This window comes from Rhinoraja longicauda, chromosome 10, assembly GCF_053455715.1.
Source record: "Rhinoraja longicauda isolate Sanriku21f chromosome 10, sRhiLon1.1, whole genome shotgun sequence".
In the NCBI taxonomy this organism is placed as follows: Eukaryota; Metazoa; Chordata; class Chondrichthyes; order Rajiformes; family Arhynchobatidae; genus Rhinoraja; species Rhinoraja longicauda.
Genome location: NC_135962.1, coordinates 60,749,089 through 60,771,171, shown reverse-complemented (window position 1 = coordinate 60,771,171; position 22,083 = coordinate 60,749,089). Strand labels below are relative to the sequence as shown.

At 49.3% G+C, this 22,083-nt stretch overlaps 1 protein-coding gene across 2 annotated transcripts; it reads left to right on the top strand.

Annotated features, from left to right (window-relative positions):
• Nucleotides 1-6,833: 6,833 nt before the first annotated feature.
• Nucleotides 6,834-20,374, top strand: zbtb1 (zinc finger and BTB domain containing 1). Of its 2 annotated transcripts, none has more exons than XM_078406971.1 (2): nt 6,834-7,045; nt 12,792-20,374. In XM_078406971.1, the coding sequence occupies exons 1-2, from the start codon at nt 6,921-6,923 to the stop codon at nt 14,707-14,709; spliced, it is 2,043 nt and encodes a 680-aa protein (XP_078263097.1). In that variant the 5' UTR covers nt 6,834-6,920; the 3' UTR covers nt 14,710-20,374. The 2 variants fall into 2 exon arrangements, with proteins under 2 accessions (XP_078263097.1, XP_078263099.1); XM_078406973.1 differs by having other exon boundaries at nt 6,946-7,040.
• Nucleotides 20,375-22,083: the final 1,709 nt, after the last annotated feature.

Below are 22,083 nucleotides of genomic sequence, written 5' to 3'. Positions count from 1 at the left end.
AGGCCATGCTGCAGGATGCACTGAGCGAAGTCGACTGGAACATGTTCCAAGCAAGTTCCAGAGACGTAAATGAGTTTGCGGAAGCGGTTACGGACTTCATTGCCACAATAGCCGATACCATCATCCCCACGGTAAGGGTCAGTATCTTCCCTAACCAAAAACCCTGGGTGGACAGGTCTATTCGCGTGGCCTTGAATGCTCGCACCGCTGCTTACAACTCCGGCCTGGCATCCGGCAACATGGACGACTACAAGGGAGAGTCCTACCGACTGCGAAGGGCAGTGAAGGACGCAAAAAAGAGTTACAGGACAAGATGGAGTCACAGATGGAGCAGCAGGACACCAGGCGCCTTTGGCAGGGGCTACGGACTATAACTAGCTACAGGTCCAGCACCCCCTCAACCGGAAGTGCCGGCTCCTCCTTAGCTGATGACCTGAACTCTTTTTATGCACGGTTTGAGACGGGTAACACCACCAGCTCGCCGTCTAAAAACAGCACCGAAGGGGCGCTGGCTAGCGAGGCTGGAGGGGGATCCACCGCCGGGGATGTGAACACATTCTCGGTGTCTGAGCATGAGGTGAGGTGGGCTCTGACGCGTGTGAACACGAGGAAAGCTGGAGGCCCAGATGGTATATCTGGGCGAGTACTAAAGTCTTGTGCTACTCAGCTTGCTCCAGTGCAAACCACAATATTCAACCTCTCCTTGGCAAAGTCCGTGGTCCCTGCATGCTTCAAAAGATCCATCATTGTACCGGTGCCAAAGAATGCCTCTCCAGCGTGTTTAAATGACTACCGACCGGTGGCCCTCACCTCGGTTGTCATGAAATGCTTTGAGAGGCTAGTCAAGAAGCACATCTGCGCCCTCCTTCCTCGCAACATGGACCCACTACAGTTCGCATACCGTCCGAACAGGTCCACGGATGATGCGGTCTCCCAGGTTCTACACACCGCTCTCTCTCATCTGGACAGCCAGGGGGGCTATGTGAGGATGCTGTTCATTGACTTTAGTTCAGCATTCAACACAATAGTCCCCAGCAGACTGGTTGAGAAGCTGCTGGAACTGGGGCTTAGCACCCCTCTGTGTGCCTGGGTCCTGGACTTTCTCACTGCCAGGCCCCAAGTGGTCAGGATGGGGGAACACACATCTAGCTCCCTCACCCTGAACATAGGATCCCCCCAGGGTTGCGTCCTTAGCCCCCTACTGTACTCCCTGTACACACATGACTGTGTGGCCAGGTTCAGCTCAAACTCCATCATCAAGTTTGCTGATGACACTGTGGTGGTGGGCCGGATCTCCAACAACGATGAGAAGGCTTACCGGGAGGAGGTGGCTGATCTGGCACTCTGGTGTCAGGACAATAGCCTCCTCTTGAATGTCACTAAAACAAAGGAGCTGATTGTGGACTTCAGAAGGGCTAAACATCCAAGGACGTACATGCCACTCGAGATAAATGGGTCTATTGTGGATAGGGTGAGCAGTTTCAAATACTTGGGAGTCCGCATCGCAGAGGATCTGACGTGGGCAACGCACATTGCCGCACTGGTGGGTAAGGCTAAGCAGCGCCTTTACCACCTTAGACAACTGAGGAAATTCAGAGTGTCGCTGAGGATCCTTCATTGCTTCTACTCTGGGGCTGTAGAGAGCAACCTGTCCAGCAATATTACAGTCTGGTTTGGGAACAGCTCTGCCCAGGACAGGATGGCCCTGCAGAGAGTAGTGCGTTCGGCAGAACGCACCATGGGAACTACACTCGTCCCCCTGCAGGACCTATACATCAGGAGGTGCAGATCCAGAGCAAGCAAGATCATGAGGGACCCCTACCACCCCAGTAACGGACTGTTCCAGATGCTATGATCAGGCAAACGCCTCCGCTGTCACGCTGTGAAAAGGGAGAGGATGAGACGGAGCTTCTTCCCACAGGCCATCAGGACTGTCAACTTTTATAACCCCAGAGACTAAATTTTTGTCGACACTTTTTGTGCTATGTTTAGTAACTTATTAACTTTATTTATATGCTGTAACTGTAATTCTTTTTGTGCACAACCCGCAGGCATTGCCACTTTCATTTCACTGCACATCGAGTATGTGTATGTGACAAATAAATTTGACTTGACTTGACTTGAGTAGGCCATTCGGCCCTTCGAGCCTGCACCGCCATTCAATATGATCATGGCTGATCATATGATCATGGCTGATGTGTCACTGGGCAGCACGGTGGCGCAGCGGGTAGAGTTGCTGCCTCACAGCGCCAGGGACCGGGTTCAATCCTGACTACAGGTGCTGTTGGTACATTCTCCCCGTGACCCGCATGGGTTTTCTCCAGGTGCCCCAGTTTCCTCTCACATCCCAAAGACATGCAGGCCTGCAGGTTAACTAGCTTCTGTAAATTGTCTCTAGAGTACACGATAGAACTATTCATGGAGTGATACAGTGTGGAAACAGGCCCTTCGGCCTAACTCGCCCACACTGGCCAACAATGTCCCAGCTACACTAGTCCCACTTGCCTGCGTACAGAGAATCGCTGGTCGGTGCAGATTCGTGGGCCAAAGGGCCTGTTTCCATGCTGTATCACTAAACTGAAGTTAACTAAATTAGAGGAATCTTCCCACCATCAATGATGTCAGAGAGGTAGAGAATATTTGTGTTGAATCTCCCAGTGACTGCACAATGTCTATGGGGAAAAGGAGACAGTCTTGGATTAACTCAGCGGCTCAGGCAGCATTTCTGGAGAACATGGGGAGTGTTCCTCTCATTAATGATGTGTGGTTTGAAAATGGAACAGGATAATTTGATCAACATTTTACTCTATATTCCTCAGACCCTCCTACATATTTCCATCATATCCTGATGCCAGCCCCCACCACAAAGTTGATCTGACAGATGGCAAGATTCCTTTGCTCCAGAGATGCTGCCTGAAATGAAGGGACTCGACCCAAAACATCACCTATTCCTTTTCTTCAGAGATGCTGCCTGACTCGTTGAGTTACTCCAGCATTTTGTGTCTATCCCAGATCCATAATATTACCGCAGTGCCAATTCACCAGCGAGAGAGTTGCTGCTCCAGTGTGTCTCATGCAAGTGGTCATGCCACACCACATACCAAGTGCCCAAGTCAATGGATATTTTTAAGGCAGAGATAGATAGATTCTTGATTAGTACGGGTGTCAGGGGTTATGGGGAGAAGGTAGGAAAATGGGGTTAAGAGTGAAAGATAGATCCATCATGATTGAATGGCGGACTAGACTTGTCGGGCCGAATGACCTAATTCATAAGGTCATGTGATAGGAGTAGAATTAGGCCATTCAGCCCAGCAAGTCTACTCCGCCATTCAATCATGGTTGATCTATCACTTCCTCCCAACCCCATTCTCCTGCCTTCTCCCCATAACCTCTGACACCTGTACTAATCAAGAATCTATCTATCTCTACCTTAAAAGTATCCACTGATTTGGCCTCCACAGTCTTCTGTGGCCAAGAATTCCACAGATTCACCACCTTCTGACTAAAGAAATTCTCCTCATCTTCCTAAAATAAGTCCTTTAATTCTGAGGCTATGACCTCTAGTCCTAGACTCTCCCACTAGTGGAAACATCCTCTCCACAACTACTCTATCCAAGCCTTTCACTATTCTGTATGTTTCAATGAGGTCCCCCGTCATTCTTCTAAACTCCAGCGAGTACAGGCCCAGTGCTGACAAACGCTCATCTTAGGTTAACCGACTCATTCCTGGGATCCTACTTGTAAACCTCCTTTGGACCCTCTAAAGCCACCACATCCTTTCTCAGGGGTCAAGGAAAGAGTGTTCACGACGCGGCCCTGTTTCCACCAATCTTTCCACCACTACGCACAAGAAGCACCAGAAGCAGGGGGTAGGGTGTTGACATGGATAGAAAATTGGTTGGCAGACAGGAAGCAAAGAGTAGGAGTAAACGGGTCCTTTTCAGAATGGCAGGCAGTGGCGAGTGGAGTTCCGCAAAGCTCGGAACTGTTTACTATATATATTAATGATTTGGAAGAGGGAATTAGAAGCAACGCTAGCAACTTTGCGGATGACACAAAGCTGGGTGGCAGTGTAAACTGTGAGGAGGATGTTAGGAGGTTGCAGGGTGACCTGGACAGGTTGAGTGAGTGGGCAGATGCGTGGCAGATGCAGTATAATATAGATAAATGTGAGGTTATCCACTTTGGCGGCAAAAACAAGGAGGCAGATTATCATCCCATTCCTTCTCTCCCGAGATGCTGCCCGACCTGCTGAGTTACTCCAGCATTTTGTGAAGAAATTATCTCAATGGAGTTAGGTTAGGTAAGGGGGAGGTGCAGCGAGACCTGGGTATCCTTGTACACCAGTCACTGAAAGTTGGCGTGCAGGTACAGCAGGCAGTGAAGAAAGCTAATGGAAAGTTGGCCTTCATAACAAGAGGATTTCAGTATAGGAGTAAAGAGGTTCTCCTGCAGTTGTATAGGGCCCTGGTAAGACCACACCTGGAGTATTGTGTAGTTTTGGTCTCCTAATTTGAGGAAGGACATCCTTGTAATTGAGGCAGTGCAGCGTAGGTTCACGAGATTGATCCCTGGGATGGCAGGACTGGCATATGAGGAAAGATTGAAAAGACTAGGCTTGTATTCACTGGAGTTTAGAAGGATGAGAGGGGATCTTATAGAAACATATAAAATTATAAAAGGACAAGCTAGATGCAGGAAAAATGTTCCTAATGTTAGGTGAGTCCGGAACCAGGGGCCACAGTCTTAGAATAAAGGGGAGGCCATTTAAAACTGAGGTGAGAAAAAACTGTTTCACCCAGAGAGTTGTGAATTTGTGGAATTCTCTGCCACAGGGATACGAAAATTTTCTTTTTGGAACCCTTTTGCAAGACAAATGGGAGAATGTCTTTTCTAATAAGATGGAACAAAAATTTGAAGGATGTTCATTTATGAATATTTTCAGACATGTAAAATCCACTGTACCTATTGTGTTGGAAGAATGTAAAAAATTCACAGCTGAAAGGAAAAAAACTGCAGATGCTGGTTTATATCGAAGGTAGACACAAAAAGCTGGAGTAATTCAACCCGGTCAGGCAACATCTCTGGAGAGAAGGAATGGGTGATGTTTTGGGTCGAGACCCTTCTTAAGACGGATGTCAGGGGAGGGGCTGGGATGTAGTCGGAGACCGGAAGACTAGTGGGAGAACTGGGAAGAGGGAGGGGATAGAGAGGGAAAGCAGGGACTATCTGAAGTTAGAAAAGTCAATGTTCATACCGTTGGGGTGCAAACTACCCAAGCAAAATATGAGGTGATGTTCCTCCAATTTGCGCTGGGCCTCACTCTGACAATGGAGGAGGCCCAGGACAGAAAGGTCAGATTGGGAATGGGAGGAGGAGTTGAAGTGCTGAGCCACTGGGAAATCAGGTTGGTTAAGATGGACTAAGTGGAGGTGTTCAGTGAATCAGTGAAATACTTTGGGTTAGTCGAAAACGGAACAATGAAATTCTTTCTCAACAGGAAGCACCGGGTTCGGCAACTTGAACGCCCAGGAGCGGAAAAGTTGCATTAATGCAACCAGCCGGTGGCATTGCAGCTGGTCACGGGGGTTGCAGTAATGCAGAGCGAAAAAAACTGCAAAAAGTTGTGAACTTCCATCATCGGCTCTGAGCTCCCCACCATAGAAGGGATTTATCAGAGTAGCTGCCTCAAAAAGGCAGCCAGCATGATCAGAGACCCACACCACCCTGGCATGACTCATTTCACCCCTGCCATTGGGAAGAAGGTACAGGAGCCTGAAAAATGTAACATCCAGGCACAGGAACAGCTTCTTCCCTACAGCCATCAGGCTATTAAACACCACAACCTCAAATAAGCTCTGAACTACAATTAACTATTACTATTATTGCATTACCATTGTTTATTTTTTGTATGTGTATATATATATATTTATACATATTTATATATATTTATATGTGTGTGTGGTAGGAGTCTGAGGAAGGGTCTCGACCCAAAATTGAAATATGTATGTGGATATGCATATATATATATAAGGTAGACACAAAATGCTGGAGTAACTCAGCGGGACAGGCAGCATCGCTGGAGAGAAGGAATGGGTGACATTTCGGGTCGAGACCCTTCTTCAGACGACCTTCGATTTAAACCAGCATCTGCAGTTCTTTCCTACGCATATATAGATGTGTGTGTACTTGTATGGGTATATAGAAACATAGAAAATAGGTACAGGAGGAGGCCATTTGTCCCTTCGAGCCCGCACCGCCTTTCATTGTGATCATCCACAATCAGTAACCCGTGCCTGCCTTCTCCCCATTTCCCTTGATTCCACTAGCCCCTAGAGCTCTATCTAACTCTCTTTTAAATTCATTCATGGATTGGCCTCCTCTGCCTTCTGTGGTGGATAATTCCACAAATTCACAACTCTCTGGGTGTAAAAGTTTTTTTTCTCACCTCAGTTTTAAATGGCCTCCCCTTTATTCTTAGACTGTGGCCCCTGGTTCTGGACTCCCCCAACATTGGGAACATTTTTCCTGCGTCTAGCTTGTCCAGTCCTTTCATAATTGTATACGTCTCTATAAGACCCCCTCTCATCCTTCTAAACTCCAGTGACATGCACACTTTTTTCTCTCTCGTTTATCATATTGTTTACAGTGTAATGTGTTTTTGCACATTGTGCTGTGCTGCAGCAACTAAGGATGTCATTGTTCTGTGTGGGACACTTGGCTGTCTCGTATCACTGTACAGCGTATCACTAATCAGATGTACAGCACTTTGGTCAACGTGGGTTGTTTTTAAATGTGCTATACAAATAAAATTGACTTGACTTGACTGTGTGCAAGGGGCAGGCGGTGCTGCAACCTCAGAGAGTTCGCACAGCGCGTTTCCCCTGGAAGGAGGAGAGACAGCGGCTCATTTCCTGTCGATGTGTGCAGCGGAGGCCCGAAGCTTTTGTAACCACGACCCAGGCAGAGCACACCGTCCCGCCGGACTCCGGCCCACGGCAGACCACCCGACCGCCCGACCGCCGGCCGCTTCTGCAAAGGCAAGGTAAAGGCTGGGAGAGGGAGGGTGTGATGTGTCTCCGCCGACCGGCCCCGCACCCTGTGCGATGCAACCGGGAAGGCTGGGCTGGGGTTAATGCAACCGGCCGGGTGCGTTGTGGCTGCATTGGAGTAAATGCAACCGGCCGGGTGCGTTGTGGCTGCATTGGAGTAAATGCAACCGGGCACTTTGCACTACATTAGGGAACGGATATTGGCAACTGGCCGGTTGCGTTGCAGCTGGACCCGGTAACTGCGTTAATGCACCCGGCCGGTGGTGTTGCAACTGGACGCGGGGGTTGCAGTAATGCAAAGCAAGCGGACCGGTGAGTTGCAGCTGGGCCCCCTGTGTAGCCTGCCCCCCCCCCCCCGGCGCAGCTGCCCCCCCCCCCCGCGCAGCTGCCCCCCCCCCCCCGTGCAGCTGGCTTGGAGGTTGGAGCAACGCAGCAGATTGTGTTGCAACCGCGGGTTAGTGCAAGCGGTTGGGGTGGTTGCAGGGCAGTGGAGGACGTGTATCTACCTATCACAGCGTGGAAACAGCCCCTTCGGCCCAACTTGTCCATACTGACCACAATGCCTCATCAGCACTAGTCCCACCTGCCCGCCGCGTTTGGCCCATATCCCACTAAACCCATCCTATCCATGTACCTGTCCAAATGTCCTTTTAAAGGGAATACTGTTTAGTAAAAGGTGAAGTCCGATTAAAGATAGTCGTGGGTCTCAAGGACCGCTCTCTAGTTGGTGATGGGATGGTTCAGTTGCCTGATAACAGCTGGGAAGAAACTGTTCCTGAATCTGGAGGTGTGTGCGATTTCACACTTCTGTACCTCTTTCCCGATGAGAAGAGGGAGAGACTGGTCCATGATAACAGAACTAGTGTGAGCGGGTGATGGATGGTTGGTGTGGGCTGAAGCGCCTGTTTCCATGCTGTATTTCCAAACTAAACCGGGAAGTTCGCTTGCACATGCTCCAACCTCATCTACGGTATCCACTGTTCTCAGTGTGGACTCCTATATATCGGCGACACCAGGCGCAGACAGAGCGATCGTTTCGCTGAACACCTACGCTCAATCTGCCTTGGCCTAGGCAATCTCCCGGTTTCCAAACATTTTAACGCCCCTTCCCATTCCCACAGACCTTTTTGTCCTTAGCAACCTCCACAGTCAAGCGTGAGGTCACACGCAAATTGGAGGAACAGCACCTCATATTTCGCTTGGGCAGTTACACCTAGGGTTGCCAACTGTCCCCTATTAGCCGTGACATCCCGTGTTTTGGGCTAAATTGATTTGTCCCGTACGAGACCGCCCTTGTCCCGTATTAGGCCCGGACAGTGTAGGCCCGGAGGTCCAGGCGCCGCCTGACGGAGGTTACATAGCAACCCGCTTCCCGGCCCAGGAAGGCGGGTTGCTGTTGGTGGAGCGGGAGCACGTGGCCACTGGCTGGGTGAGGTCAAACTTGCTAATCTTTTCTTTGACTGGATAGCATTCAAACAAAAAGCTTTTCACTGTACCTTGGTACGTGTGACAATAGTAAACTAAACTAAAAGTGCAGCATGTTCCAACAACATTCTAGAACAAACACACAAGGTGGTGGTGTTGGACAGCCATCCTAGCAGCACAGTGGCGCAGCGGGTAGAGCTGCTGTCTCACATCGCCACAGACCCGGGTTCGATCCTGGCCTCGGCTGCCGTCTGTGTGAACTTTGCACAATCTCCACGTGACCACGTGGCTTTCCTCTCGGCGCTCCGGTTTCCTCACACATCCCAAACAAAGGTTTGTAGGTTAATTGGCCCTCTGTAAATTACATCGAGTGTGAAGGGAGTGGATGAGAAAGTGGGATAGCATAGAACCAGTTTGAATGGGTGATCGATGGTCGTTGTGGACTTGGTGGGCCGAAGGGACTGTTTTCATGCTGTATATTTCAATTCAATTGTATAAAAATCATCGGCAGGAGGGTTTAGAGTCATATAGTACAGAAATAGGGCCCTTTGACTCAACTCGCGCATTCTGACCACGATTCCCATCTAAGCCAGTCCCATTTGTCTGTGTTTGCCCCATATCCCCCTCTACCTTTCCTGTCCATGTGAATGATTTTGAAAGTCCCGGTGAAGGAGGAAGGAGAGGCAACGCTTGCACCTGATTCAGGGGCGTTGATGGTACGGCCACCGCTGAAGACAGTGGCACCGCAGGCAGTGAAGAAAGTGAATGGTATGTTGGCATTCATAGCGAGGGGATTTGAGTATAGGAGCAGGGAGATTCTGCTGCAGTTGTACAGGGCATTGGTGAGACCACACCTGGAGTATTGCGTACAGTTTTGGTCTCCTAATCTGAGGAAAGACATTCTTGCCATAGAGGGAGTACAGAGAAGGTTCACCAGATTGATCCCTGGGATGGCAGGACTTTCATATGAAGAAAGACTGGATAGACTCGGCTTGTACTCACTGGAATTTAGAAGATTGAGGGGGGATCTTATAGAAACTTACAAAATTCTTAAGGGGTTGGACAGGCTAGATGCAGGAAGATTGTTCCCGATGTTGGGGAAGTCCAGAACAAGGGGTCACAGTTTAAGGATAAGGGGGAAGTCTTTTAGGACCGAGATGAGAATTTTTTTTTTCACACAGAGAGTGGTGAATCTGTGGAATTCTCTGCCACAGAAGGTGGTTGAGGCCAGTTCATTGGCTATATTTAAGAGGGAGTTAGATGTGGCCCTTGTGGCTAAATGGATCAGGGGGTATGGAGAGAAGGCAGGTACAGGATACTGAGTTGGATGATCAGCCATGATCATATTGAATGGCGGTGCAGGCTCGAAGGGCCGAATGGCCTACTCCTGCACCTATTTTGTATGTTTCTAAGACAGCATTGTGGGAGGGCAGGGATGTTGGGAGGATGGGTCCATGGAGGAACGTGTTAGAGGAGGAGAATGATACAGATGAGGTGCTGATTCAGGGGAGGTTAATCTGGAAGGGAAGCAGGAGGATGTACAGGAGCAGCCTGGTCCCAAGGTGTCAAAGGCAGAATGGAGAGTTGTAGCTGGGGCTGTGAGGGGCTAGACGTGGAGGCTGCGGCTGGCAAATAGTCTGGACCATCCCTTCCTCTGGCTTCACATTTCTCTCTTCTCCTTATCACAGCCTTTTGTCTTCTTTTCATGACAAGCCTTTGTCCACCCATCTGCCAATCAATCCCTCCCCTGTCCCGCCCCCGTAGCCACCTATCACTTGTCAGTCAAAGACGCAACATGCTGGAGTAACTCAGCAGGTCAGGCAGCATCTGTGGAGACATGGATAGGTGACGTTTCACAGAGTGCTGGAGTAACTCAGCGGGTCAGGCAGCATCTGTGGAGAACAAGGATAGATGACGTTTTGGGTCAGGACTCAGAATAAAAGGATATACCTTAAGAAAGGAGATGAGAAGGAATTTCGTTAGCCAGAGGGTGGTGAATATGTGGAATTCGTTGGCACAGATGGCTGTGGAGGCCAAGTCAGTGGATATTTTTAAGGCGGAGATTGATAGATTCTTGAACAGTAGGGGTGTCGAGGGTTATGGGGAGAAGGCAGGAGAATGGGGTTGAGAGGGGAAGATAGTTCAGCCATGATTGAATGACAGACTTGATGGGCCGAATGGCTTAATTCTGCTCCTTGACCTTGTTGTCAGACAAATCATTCGATGACACGGACTTATGGAAAGTGAGACTTTATGACGTGATATCTCAGAGGAACTGCCCCGGGGGACAGTTCCTCCACAGAGTACAGACGGCATGGGTTTATATTCTGCTGAACAAACAAGAGTATGCGCAGACTAGCACACATCTTAGTTCCTTCAACATCTTAGTCAGGGCATTGCGATTTTATCGAAACTGCCTAAATTACATTACTCAGACTTGTACATAGGAGCTGTTGGTTTTGATAATAACAGATAATAACACCACGCACAAAGAAACAAATATCTGCACACGATGCTCCAATCATTCGGCCAAGGCTTTCCAAAGAACAATGTGGCATCTTTAGTTTCGCAATACGTGTCAACGAGCAGAACAGTTATAGTCACAATACAGTGCCCTCCATAATGTTTGGGACAAAGACCCATCATTTATTTATTTGCCTCTGTACTCCACAATTTGAGATTTGTAATAGAAAAAATCACACGTGGTTAAAGTGCACATTGTCAGATTTTAATAAAGGGTATTTTTTATATATTTTGGTTTCACCATGTAGAAATTACAGCAGTGTTTATACATAGTCCCCCCCATTTCAGGGCACCATAATGTTTGGGACACAGCAATGTCATGTAAATGAAAGTAGTCGTGTTTAGTGTTTTGTTGCATATCCTTTGCATGCAATGACTGCTTGAAGTCTGCGATTCATGGACATCACCAGTTGCTGGGTGTCTTCTCTGGTGATGCTCTGCGACCATTGCAGCCATCTTTAGTTTATGCTTGGTTTGGAGGCTAGTCCCCTTCAGTTTTCTCTTCAACATATAAAAGGCATGCTCAATTGGGTTCAGATCAGGTGATTAACTTGGCCACTCAAGAATTGACAATTTTTTAGCTTTGAAAAACTCCTTTGTTGCTTTAGCAGTATGTTTGGGACCATTGTCTTGCTGTAGAATTAACCGCCGGCCAATGAGTTTTGAGGCATTTGTTTGACCTTGAGCAGAAAGGATGTGTCTATACACTTCAGAATTCATTATGCTACTACCATCAGCAGTTGTATCATCAATCAATGAAGATAAGTGAGCCAGTACCTTCAGCAGCCATACATGCCCAGGCCATGACACCCCCACCACCGTGTTTCACAGATGAGGTGGTATGGTTTGGATCTTCGGCAGTTCCTTCTCTCCTTCATACTTTGCTCTTGCCATCACTCTGATACAAGTTAATCTTCGTCTCATCTGTCCACAAGACCCTTTTCCAGAACTGTGGTTGCTCTTTCAAGTACTTCTTGGCAAGCTGTAACCTGGCCATCCTATTTTTGCGGCTAACCAGTGGTTTGCATCTTGCAGTGTAGCCTCTGTATTTCTAATCATGAAGTCTTCTGCGGACAGTGGTCATTGACAAATCCACACCTGACTCCTGAAGAGTGTTTCTGATCTGTCGGGCAGGTGTTTTGGGGTTTTAAAAAATTACAAAGAGAATTCTACTGTCATCAGCTGTGGAGGTCTTTCAGTCCCTTTGCGATTAGTAAGGTCACCAGTGCTCTCTTTCTTCTTAATGATGTTCCAAACAGTTGATTTTGATAAGCCTAAGGTTTGGCTGATGTCTCTAACAGTGTTATTCTAGTTTCTCAGTCTCATAACGGCTTCTTTGACTTTCATTGGCACAACTTTGGTCCTCATGTTGATAAACAGCAATAAAGGTTTCCAAAGGTGATGGAAAGACTGGAGGAAAAGCGGTGCTGAGAGCTCTTATACCTGCATTAAGGAGGCATTTGAACGCACCTGAGCAATTACAAACACCTGTGAAGCCATGTATCCCAAACATTATGGTGCCCTGAAATGGGGGGGATATGTATAAACACTGCTGTAATTTCTACATGGTGAAACCAAAATGTATAAAAATGGCCTTTAATAAAATCTGACAATGTGTATTTTAACCACATGTGATTTTTTTCTATTACGAATCTCAAATTATGGAATACAGAGGCAAATAAATAAATGATGGGTGTTTGTCCACAACATTACGGGGGGCAATGTATGTAGGTGTTTTATCGCACTTTGTGTCTGTCTGCAGTGCACTGACCCGTGTATCTCCCTCTGCAGAGCCTGTGGCCCAGTCTGGCCCAGCCCGGCCTGGTGCAAGATGTCTCGGCCCAGCCACAGTGAGTATGTGCTGCAGCAGCTGAACAGCCAACGTGAGTGGGGCTTCCTGTGTGACTGCTGCGTGGTGATCGGCGACATCTACTTCCGGGCCCACCGGGCGGTGCTGACGGCCTGCAGCTCCTATTTCCGCATGCTCTTCATCGGGCAGCAGCAGCAGCAGCAGCACGCACAGGCTGCCCCGGCCCAGCTCAGCCTGAACCAGGCCGAGGTGAGCGCCGAGTCCTTCGACCTGATCCTGCAGCTGATGTACCTGGGCCGCGTGGTGGGCCAGCCCTCCGACTTCCAGCAGCTCCGCGCCGCCATGTCCTTCCTGCAGCTCTACTACGTGCCGCGCAGCCTGGAGGAGCTGCGGGAGGCCGGGGCCCCCTCCTCCTCCTCCCCCTCCCCTCCTCCCCGGCCCTCGGGCCCGGCCCAGGGGCCCATGCTGTTTGGGGTGAGGATGCGAGGCCCGGTGACGGGAGGAGGGGTAGTGGCGACGGCGGCAGCTGCTGTGCTAGCAGAGGGAGAAGCCGAGCCGAGGCCTAGCAGTGAGGTGGGCCCGGAGCTGGATGTGAACCAGGACCCGGGCAGACTGCCCCGCAAGCAAGGCCGCAGCAGCAGCGGCAGCGGCAGCGCCAGCGCCAGCGGAGGGATGAAGGGCCGAATGCACCGGCGCTTTGGCCGGCGTTACACCTGCGACCGCTGCGGCTTCGTCTTCAGCTGCGAGCGTTTGCTGGACGAGCACTCGCTGACCTGCGGCAGCTGCAGGGCCCTGCCGGGGGAGGCCGCGCCCGTCACCACGGAGACGGAGGGCCAGGTGCAGGTGGCAGAGAGCCCGGCCAGGCCCGTGGTCAAGACAGAGCCTGAGGACACGGCTGCCACGGGGCTGGGCGACCTGATGGTGGTGGAGGTGCACGAGGAAGAGGGGGCAGCCATTGCCGGGGGTGACGAGGATGAAGCCTGTGGCCTAGGCAGCCGGGAGCCGGGCTGGACGGAGGATGAGGAGGAGGAGGAGGGAGGAGAGGGGGTTGAAGGCATGAAGGAGGAGGTGGAGACGGAGGCCGGTGACGGAACACTAGGCCCAGCCTGCGAGCTGTGTGGTGCGGCCTTGTCCGAGAGTCAACGGGCCGACCACTACGTGTCCCACCACCTAGAGAGCGTGTGTGCCTGCGGGAAGTGTGGCCGCATCCTGGTGAAGGGGGGCCGGCTGCGGGAGCATGCCGAGCGTTGCCTGGGCGACGGGCAGGCCTCAGGCCTCTTCTCCTGCCACATATGCGGGGTCAGCTTCCACAGACGGCGCCAACTAGAGGAGCACGTGTGCCGGCACAAGGCAGGCACGGCCTACCGCTGCCCGGGGTGCCCACTGTCCTTCGAGGAGGAAGGGCCCTGGGCCGAACACGTGTCCGTCTGCCTCCTGCCCCAGGCTGGGCCTCCGGGCCCGCCTCTCCGCAATGCCCATCGCAAGCACGTCTGCCAGCTGTGCGGCAAGGCCTTCTTTCAGCGCTGCCACCTGCGGGAGCACCACGCTACGCACACCCGCGAGAAGGAGTTTGCATGTCACATCTGCGGCAAGAACTTCCTTCGGGAGCGCCTGCTGCGGCTGCACCTCGACATGCACCGCGGCGTGGCCCGCTACGTCTGCCTCAGCTGTGGCCAGGGCACCTATCGCAAGCAGGACCACCTGCGCCACCTGGTCACGCACCTATCCGCCGGCCAGGTGGCCTGCGAGGTCTGCTTCCAGGTGCTAGGGGGCAGCCAGCAGCTGCAGAGGCACATGGACATGCACCTGCACACCTGCGGCCTCTGTGGCGACAAGTTCAAGCTCAAGAAGGACCTCAGCAACCACCATCTGACCAACCACACCAAGAAGAGTCAATAGGACATCGGCAACAATTATCTGACCAGCTATAGCAAAATGGGAGAGAACTTCAGCCACACCCAGAAGGTTTAATAGGACCTCGGCCACACCCAGAAGATTTGATGGGATCTCAGCTACCATCATCTGTCCAGCCACATCAAAAAGTGTGGCAGGACCTCGTACTGTCAGACCAACCGCTAGCCGAGAAGACACACCAATGCCTCGACTTCCTTGGCCAACTGAGAAATTCATCATGTCTCCAACCACTCTTCAAACTTCTAAAGATGCACGAAAGAAAGCATACTGATGGACACAAGGTGCTAGAGTAAATCAGCTGGTCATGCAGCATCTCTGGAGAACATGGATGGATGATCTTTCTGGTCAGGACCCTTCTTCAGACTGACTATGGTGGTGGCGCGACATTTGTCTGTGGAACTGGTGCGCTACAATGCAGAGAACTATATTCTGCACCCCTTTGCTCCACCTATTGTACCAGAGTTTGACTTGGTTTTGTGTATGGTTTATCTGGCCTGTTTGGAGAGCATGCAGAACACAAAGCTTTTAATTGTACCTCGATCCATGTGACAGTAATGAACCCAAACCTGACCAGATAGCAAGACATTGCGATGAGGATCTTCGACTATGTCCCCCAAATGCCCCTCCACCATGTCCGAGCTCTTTTTGGTTGCGAGGAATAATAGGAATCTGAGGTGCAACGTTTTCACTCAGAGGGCGATGGGTGTATGGAACGAGGTGGACAGAAGGAACTGCAGGTGCTGGTTAATACACAAAAGGACACAAAGTGCTGGAGTAACAGGTCAGGCAGCATCTCTGGAGAACATGGATAAGTGACGACTCGACCCGAAACATCACCTCTTCACGGTCTCCACAGATGCTGCCTGACATGCTGGAAAAGGATCCTAGCAGGAATGACGGTGGAACAGCAATGGCAGGAATTTCTGGGCATAATCCAGAAGATGCCGGATCATTTCATTCCAAAGAGGAAGAAAGATTCTAAGGGGAGTAAGAGGCAACCGTGGCTGACAAGGGAAGTTAGGGATGGAATAAAACTAAAAGAAAAGATGTATAACATCGCAAAGAGTAGCGGGAAGCCACCAGATTGGGAAACTTTCAAAGGACAGCAGAAAGTAACAAAAAGGGCAATAGGGGTGAAAAGATGAAATACGAGGGTAAGCTGGCCAAGAATATAAAGGAGGATAGTAAAAGCTTCTTTAGGTATGTTCAGAGAAAAAGATTAATAAAGACAAATGTGGGTCCCTTGAAGGCAGAAACAGGTGAAATTATTATGGGGAACAAGGAAATGGCAGAAGAGTTGAACAGGCACTTTGTGTCTTCCTTAGTGAAGTCGGACCCAATCTCCCAAATGTACTAGAGGACAGAGGATCTAGAGAGACAGAGGAACTGGAAGAAATTTGCATTAGGCAAGAAATAGTATTGGGCAGACTGATGGGACTGAAGGCTGATAAATCCTCAGGGCCTGCATCCCAGGGTACTCAAGGTGGTGGCTCTAGAAATCGACGCATTGGAACATTTTCCAATGGTCTATAGATTCAGGATCAGTTCCTGTGGATTGGAGGGGTAGCTAATGTTATCCCACTTATCAAGAAAGGAGTGAGAGAGAAAACGGGGAATTATAGACCAGTTCGCCTAACATCGGTGGTGGGGAAGATGCTGGAGTCAATTATTAAAGAGATAATAACGGCGCATTTGGAGAGCGGTAAAAGGATTGGTCCAAGTCAGCATGGATTTAAGAAGGGGAAATTACGCTTGACTAATTTTCTGGAATTTTTTGAGGATGTGATGAGTAAAATGGATGAAGGAGAGCCAGTGGATGTAGTGTATCTGGACTTGAGATCCTTTGATAAGGTCCCACACAGGAGATTAGTGGGCAAAATTAGAGCACATGGTATTGGGGGTAGGGTATTGACATGGACAGAGAATGGGTTGGCAGACAGGAAACAGAGTAGGAAAAAAAAAAAGGGCCCTGTCAGAATGGCAGGCAGTGGCGCGTGGAGTGCCGCAAGGCTTGGTGTTGGGGCCGCAAGTGTTTACCATATATATTAATAATTTAGATGATGGAATTAAAAGTAACACTAGCAAATTTGCAGATGACACAAAGCTGGGTGGCAGTGTGAACTGCGAAGAGGATGCTAGGAGGTTGCAGGGTGACTTGTACAGGTTGAGTGAGTGGGCAGATGCATGGCAGATGCAGTATAATGTAGATAAATGTGAGGTTATCCAATTGGCGGCAAAAATAAGGAGGCAGATTATTATCTCAATGGTGTCAGATTAGGAAAAAGGGAAGTGCAACGAGATCTGGGTGTCCTTGAACACCGGTCACTGAAAGTGAACATGCAAGTACAGCAGGCAGTCAAGAAAGCTAATGGCATGTTGGCCTTCATAACGAGAGGATTTGAGTATAGGAGTAAAGAGGTCCTTCTGCAGTTGTACAGGGACTTGGTGAGACCACATCTGGAGTATTGTGTGCAGTTTTGGTCTCCTAATTTGAGGAAGGACATCCTTGCAATTGAGGAAGTGCAGCGTAGGTTCACGAGGTTAATCCCCAGGATGGAGGGACTGTCATATGATTGGAAAGACTGGGCTTGTATTCACTAGAACTTAGAAGGATGAGAGGGGGTCTTATAGAAACATATAAAATTATAAAAGGACTGGACAAGTTCGATGCAGGAAAAAATGTTCCCAATGTTGGGGGCGTCCAGAACCAGGGGCCACAGTCTAAGAATAAAGGGGAGACCATTTAAAACTGAGATGAGAAATAACTTTTTCACCCAGAGAGTTGTGAATTTGTGGAATTCTCTGCCACAGAAGGCAGTGGAGGCCAATTCACAGGATGAATTTAAATGAGTTTTAGATAGAGCTCTAGGGGTTAATGGAATCAAGGGAAAGGGGGAGAAGGCAGATACGGGTTACTGATTTTGGATGATCAGCCATGATCACAATGAATGGCAGTGCTGGCTCGAAGGGCCAAATGGCCTCCTGCTGCACTTATTTTCTATGTTATTTCAACACTTTGTGTCCTTTTGTGTTGATGCAAGTATAATTGACATCGTTTAAAAGACACTTGGATAGATATACGGATGGGAAAGGTGTGGAGGGATTTGGGCCAAACGCGGACAGGGCGATGCTGTGGTAGAGTTGCTGCCTTACAGCGCCAGAAACCCGGGTTCGATCCTGACTAAGGGTGTTGTCTGTACAGAGTTTATACGTTCTCCCTGTGACCACGTGGGTTTCCCTGGGTGGTCTGGTTTCCTCGCACTATCCAAAGACGTGCAGGTTTGGAGATTAATTGACCTCTGTAAATTGTCTAGTGTGTAAGATAGTGCTAATGTATGGGCTGATCGCTGGTTGGTGCAGACTCGGTGGGCCGAAGGGCCTTCTTCCATGCTATGTATCTAAGGTCTAAAGTAAAGGTGGGACTAGTATAGATGGGGCTTCTTGGTCAGCATGGATGAGCCTGTTTCCGTGCTGTACGACTCCATTCCTCGAGCAGATTATTTGAAGACGCCAGGAACTGCAAACGACGGAGTCATGAGCAAAACACAAAGTGCTGGAGGAACTCAGCGGGTTAGGCAGCATTTTAGTTTAGTTCAGAGACGTAGCATAGAAACAGGCCCTTCGGCCCACCATGCCAATGCCGACCATCGATCACCCTTTCACACTAGTTCTACGTTATCCCACTTTCTCATCCATTCCCTGCACACTTGGAGCAATTTACAGAGGGCTAATTAACCTACTCGTGTGCATGTCTTTGTGATGTGGGAGAAAACCGGAACACTCGGAGGAAACCCATAGGGAGAAGGTGCAAACTCCGTACAGACAGCACCTAAGGTCAGGATCAAACCCGGGTCTCTGGCAGTGTCAGGCAGCAACTCTACCAGCTACACCATTGTGATGGTGATGCATACAGAGGGGAAATGGACAGGCGACATTTTGGGTCACAATCTTCTTAGGACTGACGGGGGGGGGGGGGGGGGTTCGGGGAGTGCTGGTGAAAGAAAGGAAGGAATCTATATCCCAGCCTCAGCCACATCCCACCCTCTGGATTTACATTTTACTCCTCTTCTCCCATCCTGCTCCTTTCCCCTCCCCTGTCCAATTATCTCCTGTCTCCAAGTCCCCCATTTCCCTTTTCATATCATATCATCATATCATATATATACAGCCGGAAACAGGCCTTTTCGGCCCTCCAAGTCCGTGCCGCCCAGCGATCCCCGTACATTAACACTATCCTACACCCACTAGGGACAATTTTTACATTTACCCAGCCAATTAACCTACATACCTGTACGTCTTTGGAGTGTGGGAGGAAACCGAAGATCTCGGAGAAAACCCACGCAGGTCACGGGGAGAACGTACAAACTCCTTACAGTGCAGCACCCGTAGTCAGGATCGAACCTGAGTCTCCGGCGCTGCATTCGCTGTAAAGCAGCAACTCTACCGCTGCGCTACCGTGCCGCCCTCTTTGTCCTCCCTCTTTCCCCCTCTCCACTTGTTTGACTCGGTTAACAATTCCCCCCCCCTCTTTTTTTCTCCCTTCTCTGTGCCCCACCTGGATGCGCACCCATTTCTCCCCTCTTTCCCCCCAACGCCCCCGTCCCAAAGTTCCCTTCTCCCAATATTCCTTCCCCCGGCTTCACACTTCATGCCTCTTCTCTCCTTAATTCTGATCTCACATATTTTGTCTTTTCATCTCTGGCCCCTTGACCAACCCTCTGCCTATCACAACCACCACCTCCTCACCAGTATCCACCTATCACTTGCCAGAGATGTAAGGAATTGTAGACAAAAGGCCACAGAGTGCTGGAGTAACTCCAGAGCTTCCTGTGGTAGCTAATTCCAAAGATTAGTGACTTTCCAGATAATCGTTGAGTCTGTGGCAGGTACTGTTTGCCAGTGGCAGGTAGAGAGGGGGAGATTTCCTCGGCCTTGTTACCTGCTATGTCTGTAGAAAGGAACTGCAGCTGCTGGTTTATACCAAAGATAGACACAAAGTGCTGGAGTAACTCAGCGGGTCAGGCAGCATCTGTGGAGAACATGGATAGGTGACATTTCACAGAGTGCTGGAGTAACTCAGCGGGACAGGCAGCATCTCTGGAGAACATGGATAGGTGACGTTTCAAAGAGTGCTGGAGTAACTCAGCAGGTCAGGCAGCATCTGTGGAGAACATGGATAGGTGACGTCTTCTGTGTGCAGAAGGGTGCTGAAACGTCACTAATCCATGTTCTCCAGAGATGCTGCCTGACCCGCTGAGTTACTCCAGCACTATCTATTTTCAGGCAGATACTGTTGGCTTTGTTTTCAAACACAATGCTCAGCTGCTTTGCATGAATGACTAGAGGATTTTTGGTTGCAAAGATTTTTTTGGCGCTATCCTGCTTCCCTTACTGTATCTCGATACATATGACAATATTAAACCAATGCCAATATCACACCTGGAAGCTCAAGTATCGGTCAAAACCCATCTCATTTTTATTGTAATGGTAAGTGCCTCGTGCATCTCTTTACTACCGATTCGACTTGCAAATTAACTTTTGGGGAATCCTGCACCGGCACTCCCAAGTCCCTTTGTACCTCCGATTTCTGGATTCTCTCCCCATTTAGACAATAGTCTACGCCTTTATTGCTACTATCAAAGTGCATGACTCCACACTTCCAACAGGTTAACATGTGTGTAGGTTAACATTTGATGAGCGTTTGACGGCACTGGGCCTGTACTCACTGGAGTTCAGAAGAAGGACCTCATTGAAACGTACCGTATAGTGAAAGGCTTGGATAGAGTGGATGTGGAGAGGATGTTTCCACTAGTGAGAGAGTCCAGGACTAAAGGTCATAGCCTCAAATTTAAAGGATATTCTATTAGGACGGTGATGAGGAGAAATTTCTTTAGTCAGAGGGTGGTGAATCTGTGGAATTCTTCGAGCCAGCACTGCCATTCAATATGATCATGGCTGATCATCGGAAATCAGTACCCCGTTCCTGCTTTTTCCCCATATCCCTTGATTCCTTTTGCCATTTATAGCGAAATCTAACTCTCTCTTGGCCTCCACTGCCTTCTGTGGCAGAGAATTCCACAGATTCACAACTCTCTGGGTGAAAAAGTTTTTCCTCATCTCAGTCCTAAATGGCTTACCTGGTTCTGGACTCCCCCAACATCGGGAACATTTTTCCTGCATCTAGCCTGTCCAATCCTTTAAGAATTTTATATGTTTCTATATGATCCTCTCTCATCCTTCTAAACTCCAGTGAATACAAACCCAGCCGGCCCATTCTTTCATAATATATCAGTCCAGCCATCCCGGGAATTAACCTGGTGAACCTACGCTGCACTCCATCAACAGCAATAATGTCCTTCCTCAAAATAGGAGACCAAAATTGTACACAATAGTCCAGGTGCGGTCTCACCAGGGCCCTGTACAACTGCAGTAGGACCTCCTTGCTCCTAAACTCAAATCCTCTCGCAATGATGGCCAACATGCCATTAGCTTTCTTCACTGCCTGCTGTACCTGCATGAAAAGGACCTGTTAATTCCTACTCTTTGTTTCCTGTCTGCCAAATAGTTCGCTATCCATGCCAATACCCTACCCCCAATACCATGTGCTCTAATTTTGCACACTAATCTCTTGTGTGGGACCTTGGCAAAGGCTTTTTGAAAGTCCAGATACATCACATCCACCGGCTCTCCCTTATCCATTCTACTTGTTACATCCTTAAAAAAATTCCAGAAGGTTAGTCGAGCATGATATCCTCTTCATAAATCTATGCTGACTTTGACCAATCCTGTCACTGCTTTGCTACACATATCCCTAATTTCCTGCTTGATACTACCCCCAACCTCCCTACTGCTGTTTGGTGGTCTGTATACAACTCCAACTAGCGTTTTCTGCCCTTGGCTATTTCGCAGTTCTACCCATACCGATTCTACAGCATCCAAGCTATTGCATTAATCTCCTTGCTATTGCATTAATCTCCTCTTTAACCAGCAATGCCACCCCACCTCCTCTTCCTTTCTGTCTATCCTTCCTGAATATCGAATACCGCTGCATGTTTAGCTCCCAGCCTTGGTCACCCTGGAGCCATGTCTCCGTAAATCCAACTAAATCATATCCCTTAACTACTAACTGCACATACAATTCATCCACCTTATTTCGAATGCTCCTCGGATTAGGGCACAAAGCTTTCAGGTTAGTTTTTCTTGTTTTCCTTCTACCTTTTGCTTCTGTCCTCCTTTTATGGCCCTCTGTCTCCTTGCATTGGTTCCCAACCCCCTGCCCTGTTAGTTTAAACGTGACCTTTCCGACACTCTCTTTCCCGTTAGCCGCACAGATACGCTTCCACATTGTTGACTCCCCCC